Source organism: Oreochromis aureus, linkage group 16 (assembly GCF_013358895.1).
Source record: "Oreochromis aureus strain Israel breed Guangdong linkage group 16, ZZ_aureus, whole genome shotgun sequence".
Taxonomy (NCBI): Eukaryota; Metazoa; Chordata; class Actinopteri; order Cichliformes; family Cichlidae; genus Oreochromis; species Oreochromis aureus.
This window is the reverse complement of record NC_052957.1, coordinates 12677482-12694954: the sequence shown is the minus strand read 5'-3', so window position 1 is coordinate 12694954 and position 17473 is coordinate 12677482. Positions and strand designations below refer to the sequence as shown.

The 17473-nt window shown below is 40.5% G+C and overlaps 1 protein-coding gene across 3 annotated transcripts; it reads right to left on the bottom strand.

The window, feature by feature from the left end:
• Positions 1-393: 393 nt before the first annotated feature.
• kansl1l (KAT8 regulatory NSL complex subunit 1-like) lies at positions 394-15751 on the bottom strand. 3 transcript variants are annotated; one of them, XM_031729217.2, is made up of 16 exons: positions 15485-15751; positions 13820-14962; positions 10730-10877; positions 10375-10527; positions 9197-9300; positions 8165-8339; positions 7112-7271; positions 5929-6048; positions 4312-4458; positions 3540-3640; positions 3128-3240; positions 2815-2863; positions 2509-2690; positions 2081-2201; positions 962-1190; positions 394-633 (listed from the first exon to the last, which is right to left on the bottom strand). In XM_031729217.2, exons 2-15 carry the CDS (start codon positions 14890-14892, stop codon positions 993-995), a joined length of 2844 nt encoding a protein of 947 aa, XP_031585077.2. In that variant the 5' UTR covers positions 14893-14962; positions 15485-15751; the 3' UTR covers positions 394-633; positions 962-992. The 3 variants fall into 3 exon arrangements, with proteins under 3 accessions (XP_031585077.2, XP_039455488.1, XP_039455489.1); XM_039599554.1 differs by having other exon boundaries at positions 10730-10871; XM_039599555.1 differs by having other exon boundaries at positions 2578-2690; positions 15485-15750.
• Between the last annotated feature and the right edge of the window lie 1722 nt (positions 15752-17473).

Sequence of the window (17473 nt, the reverse complement as noted above, 5' to 3'; positions counted from 1 at the left end):
GATTTGAGTGGACATAACCTTAATTCCTACCACTAATCAAAGCATGGCCCAAAAAAACAAAAACCCAGTAGGAGTCGCTAGTGCAGCTTCTCAATCCAGGAAAAAAATAGCAGCCATGTCCATTTGCTACACATCAGATCACTGAGATAACTATGGAAGCAGAGCATGGCATCTATATTGGAAAGTTTTATATTTTCCAAATACATTTTCTTTTTTGTGGAAAAAAAAAAATACAAAAAGGACAGCATCTTCAAACAAAAAGCACAAGTACATAAAGTAAAAGTTAAAAATTAAATAAAAGGTACTAAACACATCCTATATTTACATTTTAAGACAGCTGTAGACATAAATAGCGTTGACAGATACAAACATGAAAGAAACGTGACACTACAGTGGAGTTGCTGATAGATATATTACTTTACATACAGTACCACTTTTACATTAAAACCTGAAATTGCTGCAGAAGTTAAAACTACTGTGACTACTGTCACAACCCTAACAAAATAATCACTTTTGCCTAAAAGATGTTTTTTTTTTATTACATCAGATCACAATGCTGGTGGAATGTATTAAATATTCCTGTTAAGGTTCCCAGGGCACATTTTCTGCTCGTTGTCCCTGATGAGAGGAGATCTGGAAAAGAAATGATGCAAATATTAAATTAAGTGATAAAATACTGAAGGATGTTTTTCAGAGGCTTAACCTTCTAAAATACTCTTTGTACTCTATATGAATGATCCAATAAATAAATATTGTATGTATTAGAGTCCAATCGCAATAATAGTAATAACAATTTTATGTTATGAATGACATACTGGATAAATTTATCAAAGCACAGGCAATTCAGTGTATGACTGATGTGGAATAAGTGGTTAAACAAATTAAACTGGCTTAAAATTGAGAAAATACACATACACACACACATGACATGACATACATGTAAAATTTTCAATGAACTTACGTTCAAAGACAAAAAAGAAGGCACGGCAGTATCAGCTGCTGTTCTTGCTTTGTCCCCCAGAGGGCAGTGTAGCATAAGAAGCCTGAGATGGTCGGGAGTTTGAGTTCTTTGATGTGGAAGAGGCTGAACTAATCCCCAAGCACCCATACGGGACTTTTTCTTGTTCATCAGAGAGCAGAGCGCCTTCCTCATCCAAAGGAAAGACTCGAGGCTCCCAGGGTGTCTGAGGCTGTTGGAGGACAAGGAAGACAAATCAATGTCATTCAGGAAAACTGGAATATTATCTTTATTTGTAAATTGAATATGACAGTGGAGCGCGTTTTTGTAAGTATTCACAACTGGCTACATACATTTCCTGCAAGGCAGACATTAAGTGTAAAATAAAACTGCAGAAAGCTTTTTATTTGTCCTTTTTTTCATAACAGTCCCTTCAAGTGAATATGCACATTGAGGGCTATAATACATGTGTGCATGGCTCAGAGGTCTGTTTAAAAATAAATAAATAATGGTTGTGCTTTAATCATGGTTTGTATGGCCTCTGGAGTGCATAAGAGGTGCAAAGCAGTGAAGTAGGGGTTATTTGTAGTGTGGAGAAGGTTGATTAGGTAAGTCTGGTTTAGGGGCAACTCATTTGCTCTCCAATCAAAGCAAAGTGGAATAGAGCACTGCAATCAGGGCATCATCACAGGAAACAAGAGTGGAAACAAGTATCTGTGTAGGCTCTCAAGAACCCACCAAGGCTCCATAGCTCACACAAGATGAATGGTGACTGAATGAGATGAATGCTGCTGCTTTATATTCTTTGTCTCTGCTGAAGGACACATGAAACGGCTTCATTTTTTCACAGGTATGTTACAGAAAATATCCTTACAGCAACGTATGGGTGAAAGTGCTGCAGTCTACTGATTTTCCTTTAAATGATTTACAACGCCTTGTGTCGGAAACAACAGTCAAGCGCAAATACGGTAAACAGCATATTGGGGACACAAGGGAAACAACACTGTAAATATGCATGACTCCACATGAGCTGCCTCCTGTGTCACCTTGATCAGCCATCCTGTGATATTCTCAGTTTGTCTTGGGGATTTCAGGTTTCAGCTGTGGCGCTTTTGATCTTACCAGCCACTCCTCTGACCTCAGCGAATCATCAAGATCCAGCTGAGCGCAACTCCACTCCACAGAACTCTCCTCTCCTGATGTGTACATCCCACCTCCGCTGCCTAAAAGCCTGCTGCCAGATCTGGAATGAGAAAACAAGCATACCCCATGAAACACTCTCTCAAATTTCCAGGTTTCTACATGCACACAAACAAAACAAGTCTGAAAGCAGCGGCACTTCTTTGAGAGTTCACTGTTTAAAGCTTTCCAAATGTAATACAATGACTAGTGGTGGCGTTAATCCACATTATCCTCATTATCATAATCCTCATTATCTACCTGGATTAACTTCCTCAGTTTATTGAGGTTTATTTTGTATTTTTACAGAATTGTTTTAATTCTGTAGGCCCTTTAAAAACATTCTAACATTTTTTAACATTGTAGTTCACCTTAGATTTTGCATTACTGATGAGACACCCTCATTACTGCTACATTTGTGAGTTTGTGTGGGCGTCCACCTTGTAGGGCGCCTACAGTTTTTCCTCTTATCCCAGGACGACCAGCGTAACTTCTCTTTTTGCTCCAAAGCCAGGTGCCGCTGAGCAAAGACTTCATCACTGAGATCCTCCGCCTGAACACAACACGACACAGACACACAGACACACAGAAAGGCATTAAGATGCTGGATTGTTCACACATGATAATAAACTGCTCATGTTCAAAGAAAAGAAATGCTCTGTTTCATGCCCCTCCACCTTCTCTGGCTCCATCTCCATCAGAGGCTGGATGTCAACTACTCGCCAACTGCAATAAAGATAAACTAATCATTATAATAATGATAATGGACAACTTCCATTTACTTTTATGTCATTTTTAAACAATAGCTTTACAAATCAGACATCACTCTGGTAAAAGTGATCGTTTATAATAAATAAGTTACAAAATACAATTATGCAAAATCACAACTACTGTAAAACCAGTCAATAAGACTGGTCATTAGTCTTCCTAAAGGAGTTATGGTTCATTGTGATACATTATAACACTTTCAGGGGCGTTTCCATTTCCTACCTGGGTATTAGAATTTCTTTGTATTGCAGCTTTTCTACTTTAGCCAGTGGCATGGGAATGACAATGTTGTTGATGTTGTACACGTTCTCTCCCTGGCGTTTGCGAACAAAGCCCTAGAACGAAACGTTCCCAGGTTGAATGAAGAGCGTACCAATCGTTCAGAAGAGTTTACACATTCAAAGTCATCCTAAATCTTCAGATGCCCTGAAAAAACTTTTGTGGTCATCTTTCATTACATTTCACACATATGCACATATGAAGTGATGTAGGTGGATCTATCCTATCCTGTCATATCCATCCTATCCTAACCGCCCTTCATCCTAATCTGAATTAAATCTGCTACTTCTTACATTTCACCTGTATCATTTTCTTGGCTCTTTAGTTTTTAATAATAACATATGTTTTGTGTTACCTGTGAAGCCTGCTTGTGTGATGCATGTGAGTAGCTCTCCTCTAGCACATCATCTGAACTTTCTGCTGGATCACAGAGCTGGTACAGGGCATCCTCCTCATCTAGGTATACAAACACAGACATATACAGACATGCTGTACACTAAAACCAGCAGCTACATTGTTAAAACAACTATAACAAGAAACATCAAGAGCACAAATTTCCACTAAGGCAGCTCACTCTGGGTCGCATTTACATTTAAGGGAATAGTATTGTATTTTCTATATGTTCATTTACTTTTCTTTGTTATTTTGAAAGTATTTTAAGATGTTAGCATACGAGTAAAAACAAGTGGAAAGTGCAGGCTTTTGTTATTTGCTCCACTGAAACCCATTTAAATATACTTGACATAATTTTAAGTACAATTTGGTTTTATTTATGAGGATATTCTGTGTAAATTACATACAGCTACTGTAATGTAAATAACAAAATAATAATAAAACGATACTTAGAATCCCCATAGATCATTCCCTATATGCTGACTATGTTGATGATACAAACGAAACATAGATGAATCTGTGAGTTATAAGGCTTTTTTGGATGAAAGACAAATTCTGATGTACTGTTAACATGACAGCGCTCTACACCCCTACAACGTTTAACCAGAATTCAATCAAAACTTTTCGAGCTATTGTGTTTGCAGACAGAATGACGACACGCACACACGACCAAAAACATAAGCTGTGGCAAAGGTAATGAAAGCCAAGTGTGAGCTTTCACTGCGTATACACACCTTCTAGCAGCCCGTGGATGCGTCTTCTCTTCCTTCTCCTCTGACTGGCTTTGCTGTGTCGATTCCGAGCAGAGACTAACAACCTGATGGGTGACAAACCCATAACTCTGCTTTTATGATGCCTGGCGTTCTGCTTGTATTCGTGACCTACAGCGAGACACAGAGACGAACACAAGAAACTGAATTAATAGACTGTCAGAATGATTTTGAGTTTTCCATTTTTATTCCAATCTACTACCAATCAGTGAAAACATTAATCTTCAATCTTTATTTATGCAAGTTTTACTCACCAAACCGCTGCTTCAAATTACTTTAAAGGAACAGGACACAGGAATAAATGGATCATTTTTTTTAATATGGCTATAGCAATTAATTTGTCTTTAAACACACTGAGTTCTCTATGTTACACTGTAAAATATATACCACAGTTGAAAGTCATTTATCATCAGTCTCCACTTCATCCATCCACATTTCTGCGTCTTGCCTGATTTGACGGTTTATGTAATCTCATCCCATTCCAGCTGAGATCAGCTTTGATAAGAAAACTGCTTCCATGTGGCTATTATCTGAGCTGGCATTTAACTGACAGACTGCCTTCTTCAGCTATTGACAAACGACAATAAGATCATTCAAGCTGACACAAAATCGACAAGCGTTGCTGGGTCTAATGCCTTCATCCGTTTTCAGTCTGCTTCCTTTGTGTCTCCTCCTTTATGCCCTCCCCCTCTCATCTATCTCATTCCACAGTGTTTCCTCAACCTTTACTAGAGAAATCGAGGAAAATCTAAACTTTGAATCATCCATCTACAATATGGACAACCACGTATGCAAGATCCTCTTAAATCGTTAAGCTTCTAGGCTGCCAAAGGTATGCAGCGTAAATGTTACAGGAAATGATCATTCATTAGCTTCAGACTAACATACCAAGGTGCTTACAGACATAGGTGAAATGCCAAATGATTTTATTTCCATCTACTGCTCAGCTGGATGCCTCTTACAGCCCCAGTGGGATATCTGACACGCTAGGAATGAATTATGATAGTCGATGGGGAGAAAACAAGCAGAGTGAGCGGATGACTTTGAAGCAGCCGGTTATTGTTTGCCTTCACTGAATACAAGCAAATGGGTGAGCTGTCTGGATATGACGAACTGTCATTTCATTTTTAATTATGCACAAATTATTCTTTAGAAACACTGAAAGACTGCATTTATTACAACTGAACTGTTGCATTAATGAATCTGAGTGGCTGCTTAGAATATAAGGATATGAATGCTACCACTGATTTAGCTACAGTTACAATTAAAGTAACTTTTGCTTGCTTGTTATATTATGTTATGTTATATTACTTTAGCAAAAACAATCTGATCCAGTCGCTTTGATATCGGTATTAAGAGCACACACACAGGTGCGGCTTTTTAAATTGCACCTCTATCCTTCTTTCTTCTTACTCGCTGAATGACTGATCACACTATAGTTTCTGCAAGCATGCTTTGAGCCTAAATATCAGTATGGTGAACATGAAGAGAAGAAAAACAAAGGAGACCAGCAGAATGAAAGAGAGCACCACACAATGAGGCATAATTTGTAATCAGTACGAGTATACAGAGCGATCTTACTGTTGTGCAGCGGCGTGGAGCTGTGTCGCTTGTAGTTTGCTGGACTGTTGACAACTAAAGGTCTTTGGGACCATACTTCTCTGCCTGGCACTCTCTTTACATGGTGGCTCGTAGGTGTGCCTGGAAGAATATGACCATTTTTAAGTGTGGGGACACACAGAATACAACACCTTTTGCAAATTCAATTCAGCACACAGCAGCATCTCAACATACAGTATGTCACCCTAGTTGTACAGAATCTATGCATCTATTGCATCTATTCTTCTGCATCTATTCTTCCTGTTAATAGGGAGTTTTTCCTTCCCACTGTTGCCAAAATGCTTGCTCATAGGGGGTCACATGATTGTTGGATTTTTCTCTGTAGGCTATATATTATTCTAGGGTCTACCTTACAATATAAAGCGCCTTGACAGTTGTTGTGATTTGGCGCTATATACATAAAACTGAATTGAATTGAAAAAACGTTTAAATAACACCAAGAATCACGATCAAATTACATTAGTAGTCACCAGTAGTTAAAAATATTATCATTGCAAAAGAGCACAACAGAAGACCAGGAGATTAAGGAGCTTTATCCCCCTGAAAACATTTGGACTTGTCCCTATGTTGACTTCATCTACTGATCGTTCTCCAAAGTGTGATTAAAAACGTGGTTACGGTCCATCACGACAGGACGTGTGCTTTCATTTTAACGTTTAATTATTGTGATGCCTGTTTTAAAATATTGCATGTAACCTGACCTGTTTTCTTGGCTCTGTGGACCAGTTTGGTTAAGTTTTGGCTGATTATTCTCATCTGCTGTGTGCAGTGGGGTCTTTTTAAAATACTGACTGATCACACTATAGTAAGCTGTTATCACAAGACATATAACTAAAAACATCTACCTTTTATACCTTATAGTTTATTATAACCCTACAAACATATCTCAACTGCCCCCTACTTTAGCAAATCTTGCTACCAGTGTTTTTTTTGTTTTTTTTGCTCTACAGGCCTGAGATGACAAATACATGGCCAGGGTGTGTGACCCTTCAGAGTCGGTCTACCATGTCAGACAGGAAGCCTAATATTTACTCTTGCTGACTGCAGTTCAAAAACAACATTGCAATCAAATGATCTAAAAATCTTGATTAGCTTACAAAGTTTGCTCATGCTGACCAATGTAATGTAGCTAAGTTTCTCCTACCAAACGACAGAGACGACACAGGGTGACGTCGAAAGCTGAAGGTGTCGGAGGAGACCCCGCTGGAGCTGCAGTCAGGATCAGAGCACAAGACTATGGGATCACAAGAGGAGCAGCACGAACAGGAAGATGAGGAGAAGGTAGCCGTGGACTTTCTTGAGTTCTGGAGCAAAAGGAAAAGAGAACAAGAGAAGAAAAAGATTACTTAAAAAAATGCTCAAGATAGGCAGAGCAAGATTAGCAACAGGGAAGAGTTTCTTTACAGTTTACCTTTCCTTTCTCTTAGGATATAAGTGATATGGATGTAAGGAAGCTGATCTCTGATGGAGTGCACTGATTAAAGTAATTAATCTGTTAAACGCTCTTTTTGTTATTGAACAATGTCACAATGGTGGTGGCTCAGCGCTGCTTATTATAGCAGCTACAATTGTTCTGGGTTCTATGCCGTCCAGATTAACAGTGTTCAGAATCAGAAAGATGCGGAAACTCTATAAATATCTCGGCACTGAGCGAGACATGCCGATGCTTGAAAGTCCTTCAAGGTCAAGAACATGTGAATGAGAAATAAAATAGTTAAGCTGATTTATAGATTCCTATGCTGTACACATCCTCATCACCGCAACAGTGTGATGCTAAGAAGCACTCGACACACACCGCCACTGCAATCTTTTATCTGCAGTAAGAGGACAGCATAATGTACTGGCCCCGCAGGCTAAATAAAGGCTCGAGCTTTTAAAATAGCACCCTGCATTTGTTTATCTGAATTAGAGATATTATTTCTTAATTAAAAGCAGGTGTTCGGCTTTGAACAATAATTCCTATTTAATTTGGAGACCTATTTTAGTGATGGCACTCCACTACTGAAGCTAAAATAGGTCTCAAAGGCACTGCTCTAAAGCTACATTTCATAAGAATCTCTGAACTGCTTTATGAAGTACATAAATCAATGTATTTGATACGCTTGCAGGGTAATAAGAGGCACAATTTGACAATTATATACAGCATGTAAATGGTTAAACAGACTAGAAGAAGAAGGGGGGTCGACATTAGCCTTACCAGTGGACTGCCAGAGCCGTACGAGTTGAAAGTGAACAGTCTGGGCTTGTGGTAGGTGACCAGGGGTCGGGTTCGGGCACACACGCATGACGCATCAGCTTTAAAGAGCCGCCTAGTCCCTAGTCTCCTTCTCTTGGAGCTCACAGGCAAGAAAACGTCATCTCCTCTCTGGCCGCTGCAGAAACACAACCAGATGAGGTCACATGTTAGGTTTGTGCTTCGTAGCAAGATCACAATGCTAAAAAAGCAACTTCTTTCAAGGTGTTGATTCCTTAGATCTTGTTCATCAATCCCTACTTATACCCACTTGTTACTGTACATGAATAAAACAAACAGAATGCCTTTCATTTATTATGGGGCTTTCATCTTCCCAGCCAGGCAGAGAGTTAAAAAGGCAACAGGAAGGGGAGACATGAAGGGATTACTGAAGTCAGACTCGATGAAGAGACCGAAGGTGGTTCAGTGGGTTTTACTACAAGCTGGGACGTGCTTTCAGCCTATCGCCCAGACTTTAAAGAGATAACAGACAAACTTCTATCACCCTTAGAGTCTGAAATATGTCAGATTTTCACATAAATTAACAGTTTTTAAAGACATTTTTTGTAAATGTGTCATTTAACTGCAACTTGTAAAAAGCACACAGGATAATGTAGGTATTAACACAATGCGACTGTTTGTGTGTGTGTGTCCTGTCTAGCTATCTTTGTGAGGACCGAAATCTGCATTCTACTATACTTGTGAGAACCAACAGTCACTTGTGAGGACACACAACCCGGTCCTCACAAATTTGAAGGCATTTAAAGGCATTTTTGAGGCTCAAAATGTGGTTTTAGTGTCAGGGTTACAATTAGGTTATGGTTAGGTTTAGGGTAAGGGTTAGGGTTAGGCATTCATTTTTAATGGTTAGGGTTAGGGTAAGGGGCTAGGGAAAGCATTATGTCAATGAAGGTCCTCACTAAGATAGCTGAACGGGGTTGTGTGTGTGTGTGTGTGTGTGTGTGTGTGTGTGTGTGTGTGTGTGTGTGTCTCTACCTTGGGAGGGTTCTCCTGTCTTTACAGGTCTGGGACTGTTTTGAGAGCGGTGAAAAGCTCAGAGGGGGCATCAGACTGTTGACGATCTGGCTAAGCTGAGCACTCTGCAATGAAAACATCAGCCAAATAATGCATTTTACATAGGAGTGAGATACAATCCAGCCGTTCAGACTTCCCCTGAAGAATTTGCTTCACAGAAAGAACATATCAAGTTAGATGTTTTTAGCCTTGGCTGATTCTTATTATTTGGTATCAGGCTGATAAATATAAGCAAGTCTTGTAATCTTAAAAAGGAGCACAGTACACATATGAGAACTTTCCACCGAGGCGAATAAAAAGAGTATGAACCGAGAGTGAATAGAAAGTCCCACGTTGAGTGAGCTCAGAAAACATGTTGAGGCAAAACACATATTTTGGTGTTTAGGTACATACCGCTTCTAAAGCAAGTGTAAACGCAAATACAAATAGAAGTTGTTTTTCTTGGGTGGGTGAGCACGCTGGGGGCGTGTTAATGACTTTATATCATGGATCACCTAAGGTTGGCATGTGGTTTTCTTTTCATACGAATCATATGGATTGCAAACGAGTAAGGTCGGTGCTCACTGAACATACTATGCGTCTTAGGTAGAAGGTAAGAAGTGTCAAAAAAAATTAAAACCAAAACAGAAAGCAACACTGTGAGTTTTACCCTGGAGTTGAAGTGACAGGTTTTGTGTCCTATCTAATCATATGGTCACATGGGTCAAATCTATGTGATTAAAATCAAGGATCATGAATCTAAAAAGGAGCACATAAGTACAGCTTTAAAGCTATCAAGAGTGTGCACCATCTTAAACACATAGCTAGATGTCAGCTACTATCTCAGCTGCAACAGCTGGAAAAAATAAATAAGCACTTTCAGAGTTACAGACTTATTACTTAACGGTCGACTTCATAAAGCACAAATTCATTCATTTGACCTGCAGCCTCTAATTTAGCATATTACCACAAAGGTCAGAAAGTAAGCATACCATAATTAATTAGTTTAATCGTCTCAACCTGACATTGGGATATGGAAGATCACAAGACAGAAAAGGGTAATCTCCTAAAATAGCATCTATAATTCTAGATTACTAATCCTCTTTATTTTAAACTCATGCCTGGTATCAGAGGTGCAAGTAATAATCCCTCCCTCCTACCTGTCTCTCTATATTGTGCAGAAGGCGTGTAGGGCTGCAGGGTTCGTTGTCCGGATCAGAAGCTGTGCAGGATAAACCTGCCATTTCCTTCAGCAGGGTCTGCTGAATCTGCCTGTCGGTCAGTGGCTGGGAGTCTGCAAGCACCACCCCACCCTGATAAACAGAGATCCACAGAAAGACAGAAGAGAGGCGCCAAACACTGATTAAAACATATACTACTTTTTGTAGCTCGGGCAATCCATGAAAGTTTGTTTTTTGTATCCTTTTTCTTAACAAGACTGTGCAAGCTTAATGTCCTATAATATAACTGACCAACTGTCTGTCAGTCAGTTGGTACAGACACCTTTTGTCATACCTTCACAGAGCGTATATGCTTGTGGACCCCCTCCAGTTGTAGTATCCTCCCTTCTAGTTCAGCCAAGCGCAGTTCCAACCAACTCCATCGGCTGCTCAGCTCTGCTCTCTCTTCCAGCCACTGCCTCTCACAGCTGCTGCTGCTGCTGCTGGCAGGAGGGACAGGGTGATGGATGACAGGGGGGACAGTTACACCCGTACAAAAGCACTTTAATATTATATTCATCCCTGTCAAAGGCTTTATACCCCCATTCAACCCCACAAGAAGAAAGACGAGTGTAAAGCTGTAAGCCTTGGATTTTTATTTCAGCGCGCTGAATACAATCATGAAAACCAGGTATGTCGGTCTGAGAACAAGATGATTAATCAATCTGCAATTTTGTACTGCAGCTCTGTCTACCTGACCTATTTTATACAGGCATGTAAACTGTTTAGCATCCAAACAGCATGGGGGTGGGGGGAAATTTTGCTCAAGCACAAAAGCCTATCTAGGCCACAGAATAAAGCCCAGTTGACTTGTGTGGTGTGTGTCTATAGCATGTTTCCATGGTACTAGGCTGTTCAGTTAGCATTTATCTTTGTGTGTGTGTGTGTGTCTGTGTGTGGTTGGCTGACTTCAGCAGGGCAATAGTTGCTATGGCATTGCTCTTGGACCTTGGCTAGGATAGACAGACTCCCCCACTTCAAACAGGAGAGGGAAAGGTTAGGCTAGTCAGCAAGCAGCTACACTCAGTGCACCTGGCAAATACCCTTTGATATTATGAGTTAGCTATTTCACTGTTACCCTGATTAATCAAATACCTCAAATGCTGTTTGCTTCAATGAACACATTTACCCTCAGTTTATGGTCAATACAAAAACAAAGAAAAAAAAACCCCCAGCCAAACAGTCCATTAAATGTCCAAAATGGCTTATTTCTCCAATAAGTTTCACTCAATCCTAAGCTAGTGTCTCTTTGTTGAGCAGTAGGTGCTCTTTTTCCTTCACAGACAATGACCAGACCTGGCAGCCCTGCAGCTCACTCCAACTGTATAATGAGAAAATTCCAGGAATATTTGCGGAGCATTAGGGGAAGAGGAGAGGACAGAATGGGAACGGCTGCTTCATACCTGTTACTGTGCATGTTCACAGACTGCATCCATACTTCTATATTGCATATTTGAATCCGGGCAGCTTTAGAGGTAAGCGCCAGGAAGAAGTCCCCCTCCCCCCAATTTGAGGTTCTTGGCTCTTGTAGAAGCATCAAGATTTTTGGGTGTGCCTGGCATTTAAACTTGACCACTCAGACTCTGAAAAATACTCCTGTGCAGCATTTTTGAAAATGAAAACAGAGCAACATCTGGAAGTGATTTTTTTCTTTTAAGTCAAACTATATCTGTGCTTCACAAGTTCATACTTCGAATGATAAAAGTCTTTACTGTTTAACATTTCTAAAGGAGAGCAGTGACCCATCCCCTCCCCTGCAGCATGCTATCCTCTTTGAGAAGGAACCAGCCATAAAATTTTTTTTAAAAATCCCCAGGCAAGATTTACAGATGAAGAACGGAGCATTGTTCCAAGCAGGAGGAGAGCAGTCTCTACAAAGGACAAGCTGGCCAAATAAAAGCACACGCGCAGACACACACACACACACACAAACAATACTGTCTCATTACTGTTGTCAGACCTAGCAACTGAATCCAGGCTCACGGGAAACAACCTAAGGGGTCAACAAGGTTGAATCTTATTGATGAAATGTTTGTGAAATATATTAAGATTTCAATAACTACTGCACAGGCTAGGATCACACACTTATTCTCTACACCTCCTGAAATAAACCCTTAACCCCATCTGTGCAAGAGCTCCGACTGCAAAGACTGCCTGTCGTCTAAAATGCATGTTTATCATCTGAATCATCATCCCAAGTGACCATAATGCTTTTTTTTTTCTTTTTTTTTTTAAACATCCTGGTAGGCAAGACAGGTCTTCCTCATTCACTTAGTTTTGTTTTTGGACAGTTATAGCTACTAAAATAAAAAAGCAAACAAACTTGCAAACCAAGCCCAAAACCTGAATTCAGGTAAACAAAACAAAAGGGCAATCAGGAACTAGACTAAGCAGCCAATTCCCATTTTGCAAAACAACAACAATTTAATTTTTAAGTGTAGTTTTTCTAGATGTTAAAGCTTTAAAAAGATTTCTTTGATATTTTACACATTTAGGGAATATAAGCCTTTAAAAAAAACAAAAACAAGGACACCACAAACATCTCAACCTTGAATCTAGACACATGCTTTAAAGTATTTTTTCACTAGAAAGAGGAGGAGCTGAGGAATGTGCACACAGAATGGCTGGCAAGTTGCTGCCTCGTTGGAAAGACTCTGTTTATTTCCTACCCTGTGGGTAAAACGAGCTGGCTGCTCTGTTGAATCTGTTATGACTGCAGCATGGAAAGAGGAACGCGCGCGCTCGTGTGTGTGTGTGTGTGCGCATGGTTAAAAAATGTCATAACACTCCCCCACATCTGGGAGGACAAAACTTGCACTTATGACAACCACACTGTAAACCTCACTGAAGGCCAAGTAAACAGCACGGTGGACCTCGTAACACTTAGATGATTTTTTCCAAAACTTGCACTGTTATTCTAAAAGAAGGAGTGGATTTCTTATGTCATTCTTGGCATTTGTAACCGTGCATGACTTAATACTGACTTAATATGCCCTTCCCCTATTGTCAAGCAAACTTGACAATCCATTCTCTCCACTTTTACATCAGTCGAAGTTAAAAAGCTGTTCTTGTCGCGTTTTTAACTGACCAGACGCCCAGTGCCAGAGCCAACCTCTGTGAACTTTCCACAGTAATTAAGAAAAGAGCAGTGATTTTTACTGTGAAGAACAGCTGCTTTCTGGTAACCAGATCCCAGAACAGTTTGCCAGTGACACTACAGCTGAGTTTTGGAACCTGTTTTCATATACTGTTGATATGACTTTAGCTGAATAAATGGTTAAGCTGTGCACTCTTGCTGGTTTATGTAGCTGTAATCAGCAGCTGTAATAGCCACACGCTCACTGTGGCACTGGTTGAATAAACAAAAACAGACCTGGATACTCACATGGATGAAATCCTGCTACGAATCTTTTCCTCCACTGGCTCCTCATCTGAGCTGCTGCTGGCTGTAGCCTCAGAGTCCAAGGCCTCCTGCAGACCTCTCAGTACCACCTGACTGGAGTGGCTGAACTCTCCGACCTCTGAGAAGGATGACGAGGCTATTGGCAACTCTAGCCAAGGAAAACTGAGTTTACTGCTTTCTTGTGGAGAGTTGAGGCAGTCAAAAGACAAATCTCCGTGCCGACTGTGTTTTGCCAGCCCCTCCAGCTGCTGGTTGCAGTGCCGCGCAGTCTGCTCTCCTAGCAGAATCTGCAGTCTCTTTCGCAGTTTCAAAGCCCGGCTGCGCAGGTCTGTCTGCCGGGAGAGCTGCGCCTTCACGGCTTCCTCTAGCACAGCTCTGGACGTCAGCTGGTCAGGGTTTACCCTGCCGATGCAAGGCTGCTGTGAAGCTGGGGGAGGGCAGCCCATCCCCGCTGCGTTCTCCTGCCTCAGTGAAGGTGGAGGTGCAAACAAGTGTGTGTGGCCCTGGGATGTAAACTCCCCTTGGGGATATGGAGGACAAACACTGGTAAGGTTAAGAGAGGAGTGGTACACATCACCACCATATGGCTGGCATTCAGGAGCAGCACTCCATCCATGTGGCAGACAAACGTGTTGTCTATTGTGTTCAGGCCCAGGAACTAAAAACATGTCCGGTACATCTGGGAAGACTGAGGCCACCTGATGGGAATCTCTGGAGGCTTTATTGAAGGACAGGAGGCTGACGAGGGAGTTTGGACTGGGCAGGGACATCGTCTCACCCTGGCTGTCGGATGTCTGCTGGCAAGGCGAAAGCGGAGGGTTGGAAGGAGCGTCCAAGAGGCTGAAAGGTAGGCAGGAGTCCAGGGAGTGAAATGAAGAAAGGTTCCACATCTTCTGCTGGAGGTCATTGTCATCATCATCTATGGGTCCCATGTGAGGCTGTAGCTCTATACTGCACATGGCTCTCCCATCTGAGTCAGTTCTGACAGTGGCAGGGGGTGAGGACAAGTGGATCCCGTGGCCATTTTTAAGGATTTTGGTCAGAGCTGGGGCCATACCCTTCTCTGAACCACTGATGCGCTAGAAAGCCAAGGGTGCAGACTTCACAGGCTGTGCCTGAAATGACCTGACAGCAGCAAAAACACATGTTGGCAACTGACAACACTGAGATCACAAAAGCCACAGTATAGCTAAAGAAAAGTCACTTTTTTAGATAATAAGGGATAAACTGAAAGCGCAGACACCAAATAAAATGCACTTCAAAGTCAACTAGTTTACGTTGACGCATTTTTATAATTAAGGGCTGTGTATATTTTGAATATGGTAGTAATAGCAGTGCCAGACACATTTGGGATGATCGACTCATAATTTTGGTCGCATGATTCCTTTACAGCCTCTTTCCGCGTTTTCCACTTATAACGACCAAAGTAGAAGTCCTACCGCGGACGTGATTGGAAGAAAATACAGAAAACATACCAACCCAGTACGAAGTTACGAAGTGAGCCCGGTTCTTGTACTCGTCCATCACAGGTCAAAAGTAACGGTAAACATACAAATATAACGGCGGACTGTAACCACCAAGGCTAGCTGAGCTATAACGGTAACGCTAACACTCCATGAAGTCTCCTTGAGGTGGATTTACACTCACCTGAACACAAGGTAAACCGTTGACTTTAACATCGCTTATGTACTTCGGAAAATGACATCTGATCTTTCTGAGCATTTAGAAAGCAGAAAAATCTAATCAGGCGGGCTTCTATGGCTTTCCAACAGCTTATCAAACGGTGGCACTTGTCTTTTCCCAGACTTTCGGCGGGGTGGTTCTCCTGTACATTAACCGTTCAGCTCCTTCTCCTCCTCCTTCACCAACTGCCGAAAGGACGAAACACATCTGAACGATCCTGGAGAGAAGGGGCTGGACCTGATGCCTTCATGGCCATCTAAGAAGCTCAGATCTCTCACAACTCAAAGTGACAACTTGCACATACAGTGCCATGAGAAAGTGTTTTCCTCCTTCAAGATCATCAAACAAATTTTCATATTGGACAATAAAAGCCCGAATAAATACAAAATGATGATCAAATGTATTAAGAAAAATGTGGCAAACACTTTAACAAAAGTTACATTTGATCATCAATTGAAAAAAAAAAACATGTATCGCTTATAATACTTATTGTAGCGTTGACTAATAATTCAGACTATACACTACTGTAAAAAAAAACTCTTATTTATAATATTATAAATATAAGATAAAGGATTTCAATTTGATAACATCCATTATTCCTGATGGCTAATCAAGTTCCCTCCTCATTATAAGATGCAACATTCCTGTACATACCATGCCTACATATGTATATATATATTTGTATGATTTGAAGATTAGAACGTGATTTAGTTGTAGGTGTAGTTGTCAAAAATTTATTAATCAATCTTATTATTTGATTATTATTATGCCTACCATTATACCTTTCCCAAATTTCCGACAGGACCTGAAGGTGACTTCTGAGATTATTTAACCTCGGCTTGCATCAAAGGGCAAAAATCAGTCACAGCAAAGGCAATTTTTGTACTTCATGTTTTGCAGCTAAACTCAAACTTCGCATATTCACCCAACCATCAGCGATCAGGTAGTCAAAGGTAAAAATATTTAGTTTAAAATGTTGCTAAATATGATTCGCATTAAAAACAAAGCACAATTTACTTAGCAGTGTAGAACAGTGTTGAAACATCATCTGTTCAAGTTTCTTTGTTGCATGAGCATGATATACATATCATATTGTGACAAACGGTATATACTTCAAACATAGTTCATCTAAAAAATAAAAATAAAAATGCACAGTATGGCCTACATAAAACCAAAATAATATTGATTGAATATATCAGTAGGATTTAAACTTTAGAGGCAGCTTGCATCACTTCAAATTTTAGAGAAAATTTTTTGTGTTTGAATCTGGTCCATCTCACCAGAACCCTGCTCTTCAAAATCAGTCTTGTCCCTCAGACCTTAGGTGTTTTGCACCACTGAGCTATTCCTGCCCAGATGTCTACAGCTTGCTCAAATACACTCTGGCTAGCTACCAGTTTGACCGTGGTGCCTAACACATAGAAGTTAATGACAGTTAAATGAACATATGAATTGAGTGGTTGAGTGGTGGAAGGTGATGAGAAAGAAATATGTACATAACCCATTTAGCACAGGATATATAAAGGGCCCCTGTACAATTCCAGTAATGGTGACTCTCACCTGGCTGGTGTATCAAGAGCAGGAAAGGAGCTCTGCATTCACTGCCATATGCCACATGTGTCTGTACAGGTAGAGTACAGTAGTACCACTGGATATCACCATAACACAGACACAGAAATAAAAGTGAGCACTCACAATACAAATGAGAACGACAGAAAAATCTCGCAGTCATTTCAAGAAAAATCTTGCAGGTAGTGCATGATCCAGTGGACCATTACTTCATGCTTTTGTATGACATATTGGGCTTTTTATGTTGTAATTGTCATCAACCATATTTTTTCTGCTGTACATTAAAATTCAATTATTATAAAGGTGCACATATTTCATCTAGAACATTTTTAAGACATTAAAAATGATCCCATACAATATAACTTCTCTAATACAAATATATAT

Excerpts from the sequence above, each read along its gene's own strand:
- kansl1l (XM_031729217.2), bottom strand. The coding sequence starts at position 14,892 with ATGGCCCCAGCTCTGACCAAAATCCTTAAAAATGGCCACGGGATCCAC. Across the intron at positions 10,878-13,819 it reads CGTAGCAGGATTTCATCCAT|CAGCAGCAGCAGCAGCTGTG; the intron begins GTGAGTATCCAG and ends CCCTCCTGCCAG. Across the intron at positions 3,641-4,311 it reads CATCCACGGGCTGCTAGAAG|ATGAGGAGGATGCCCTGTAC; the intron begins GTGTGTATACGC and ends TTGTATACCTAG.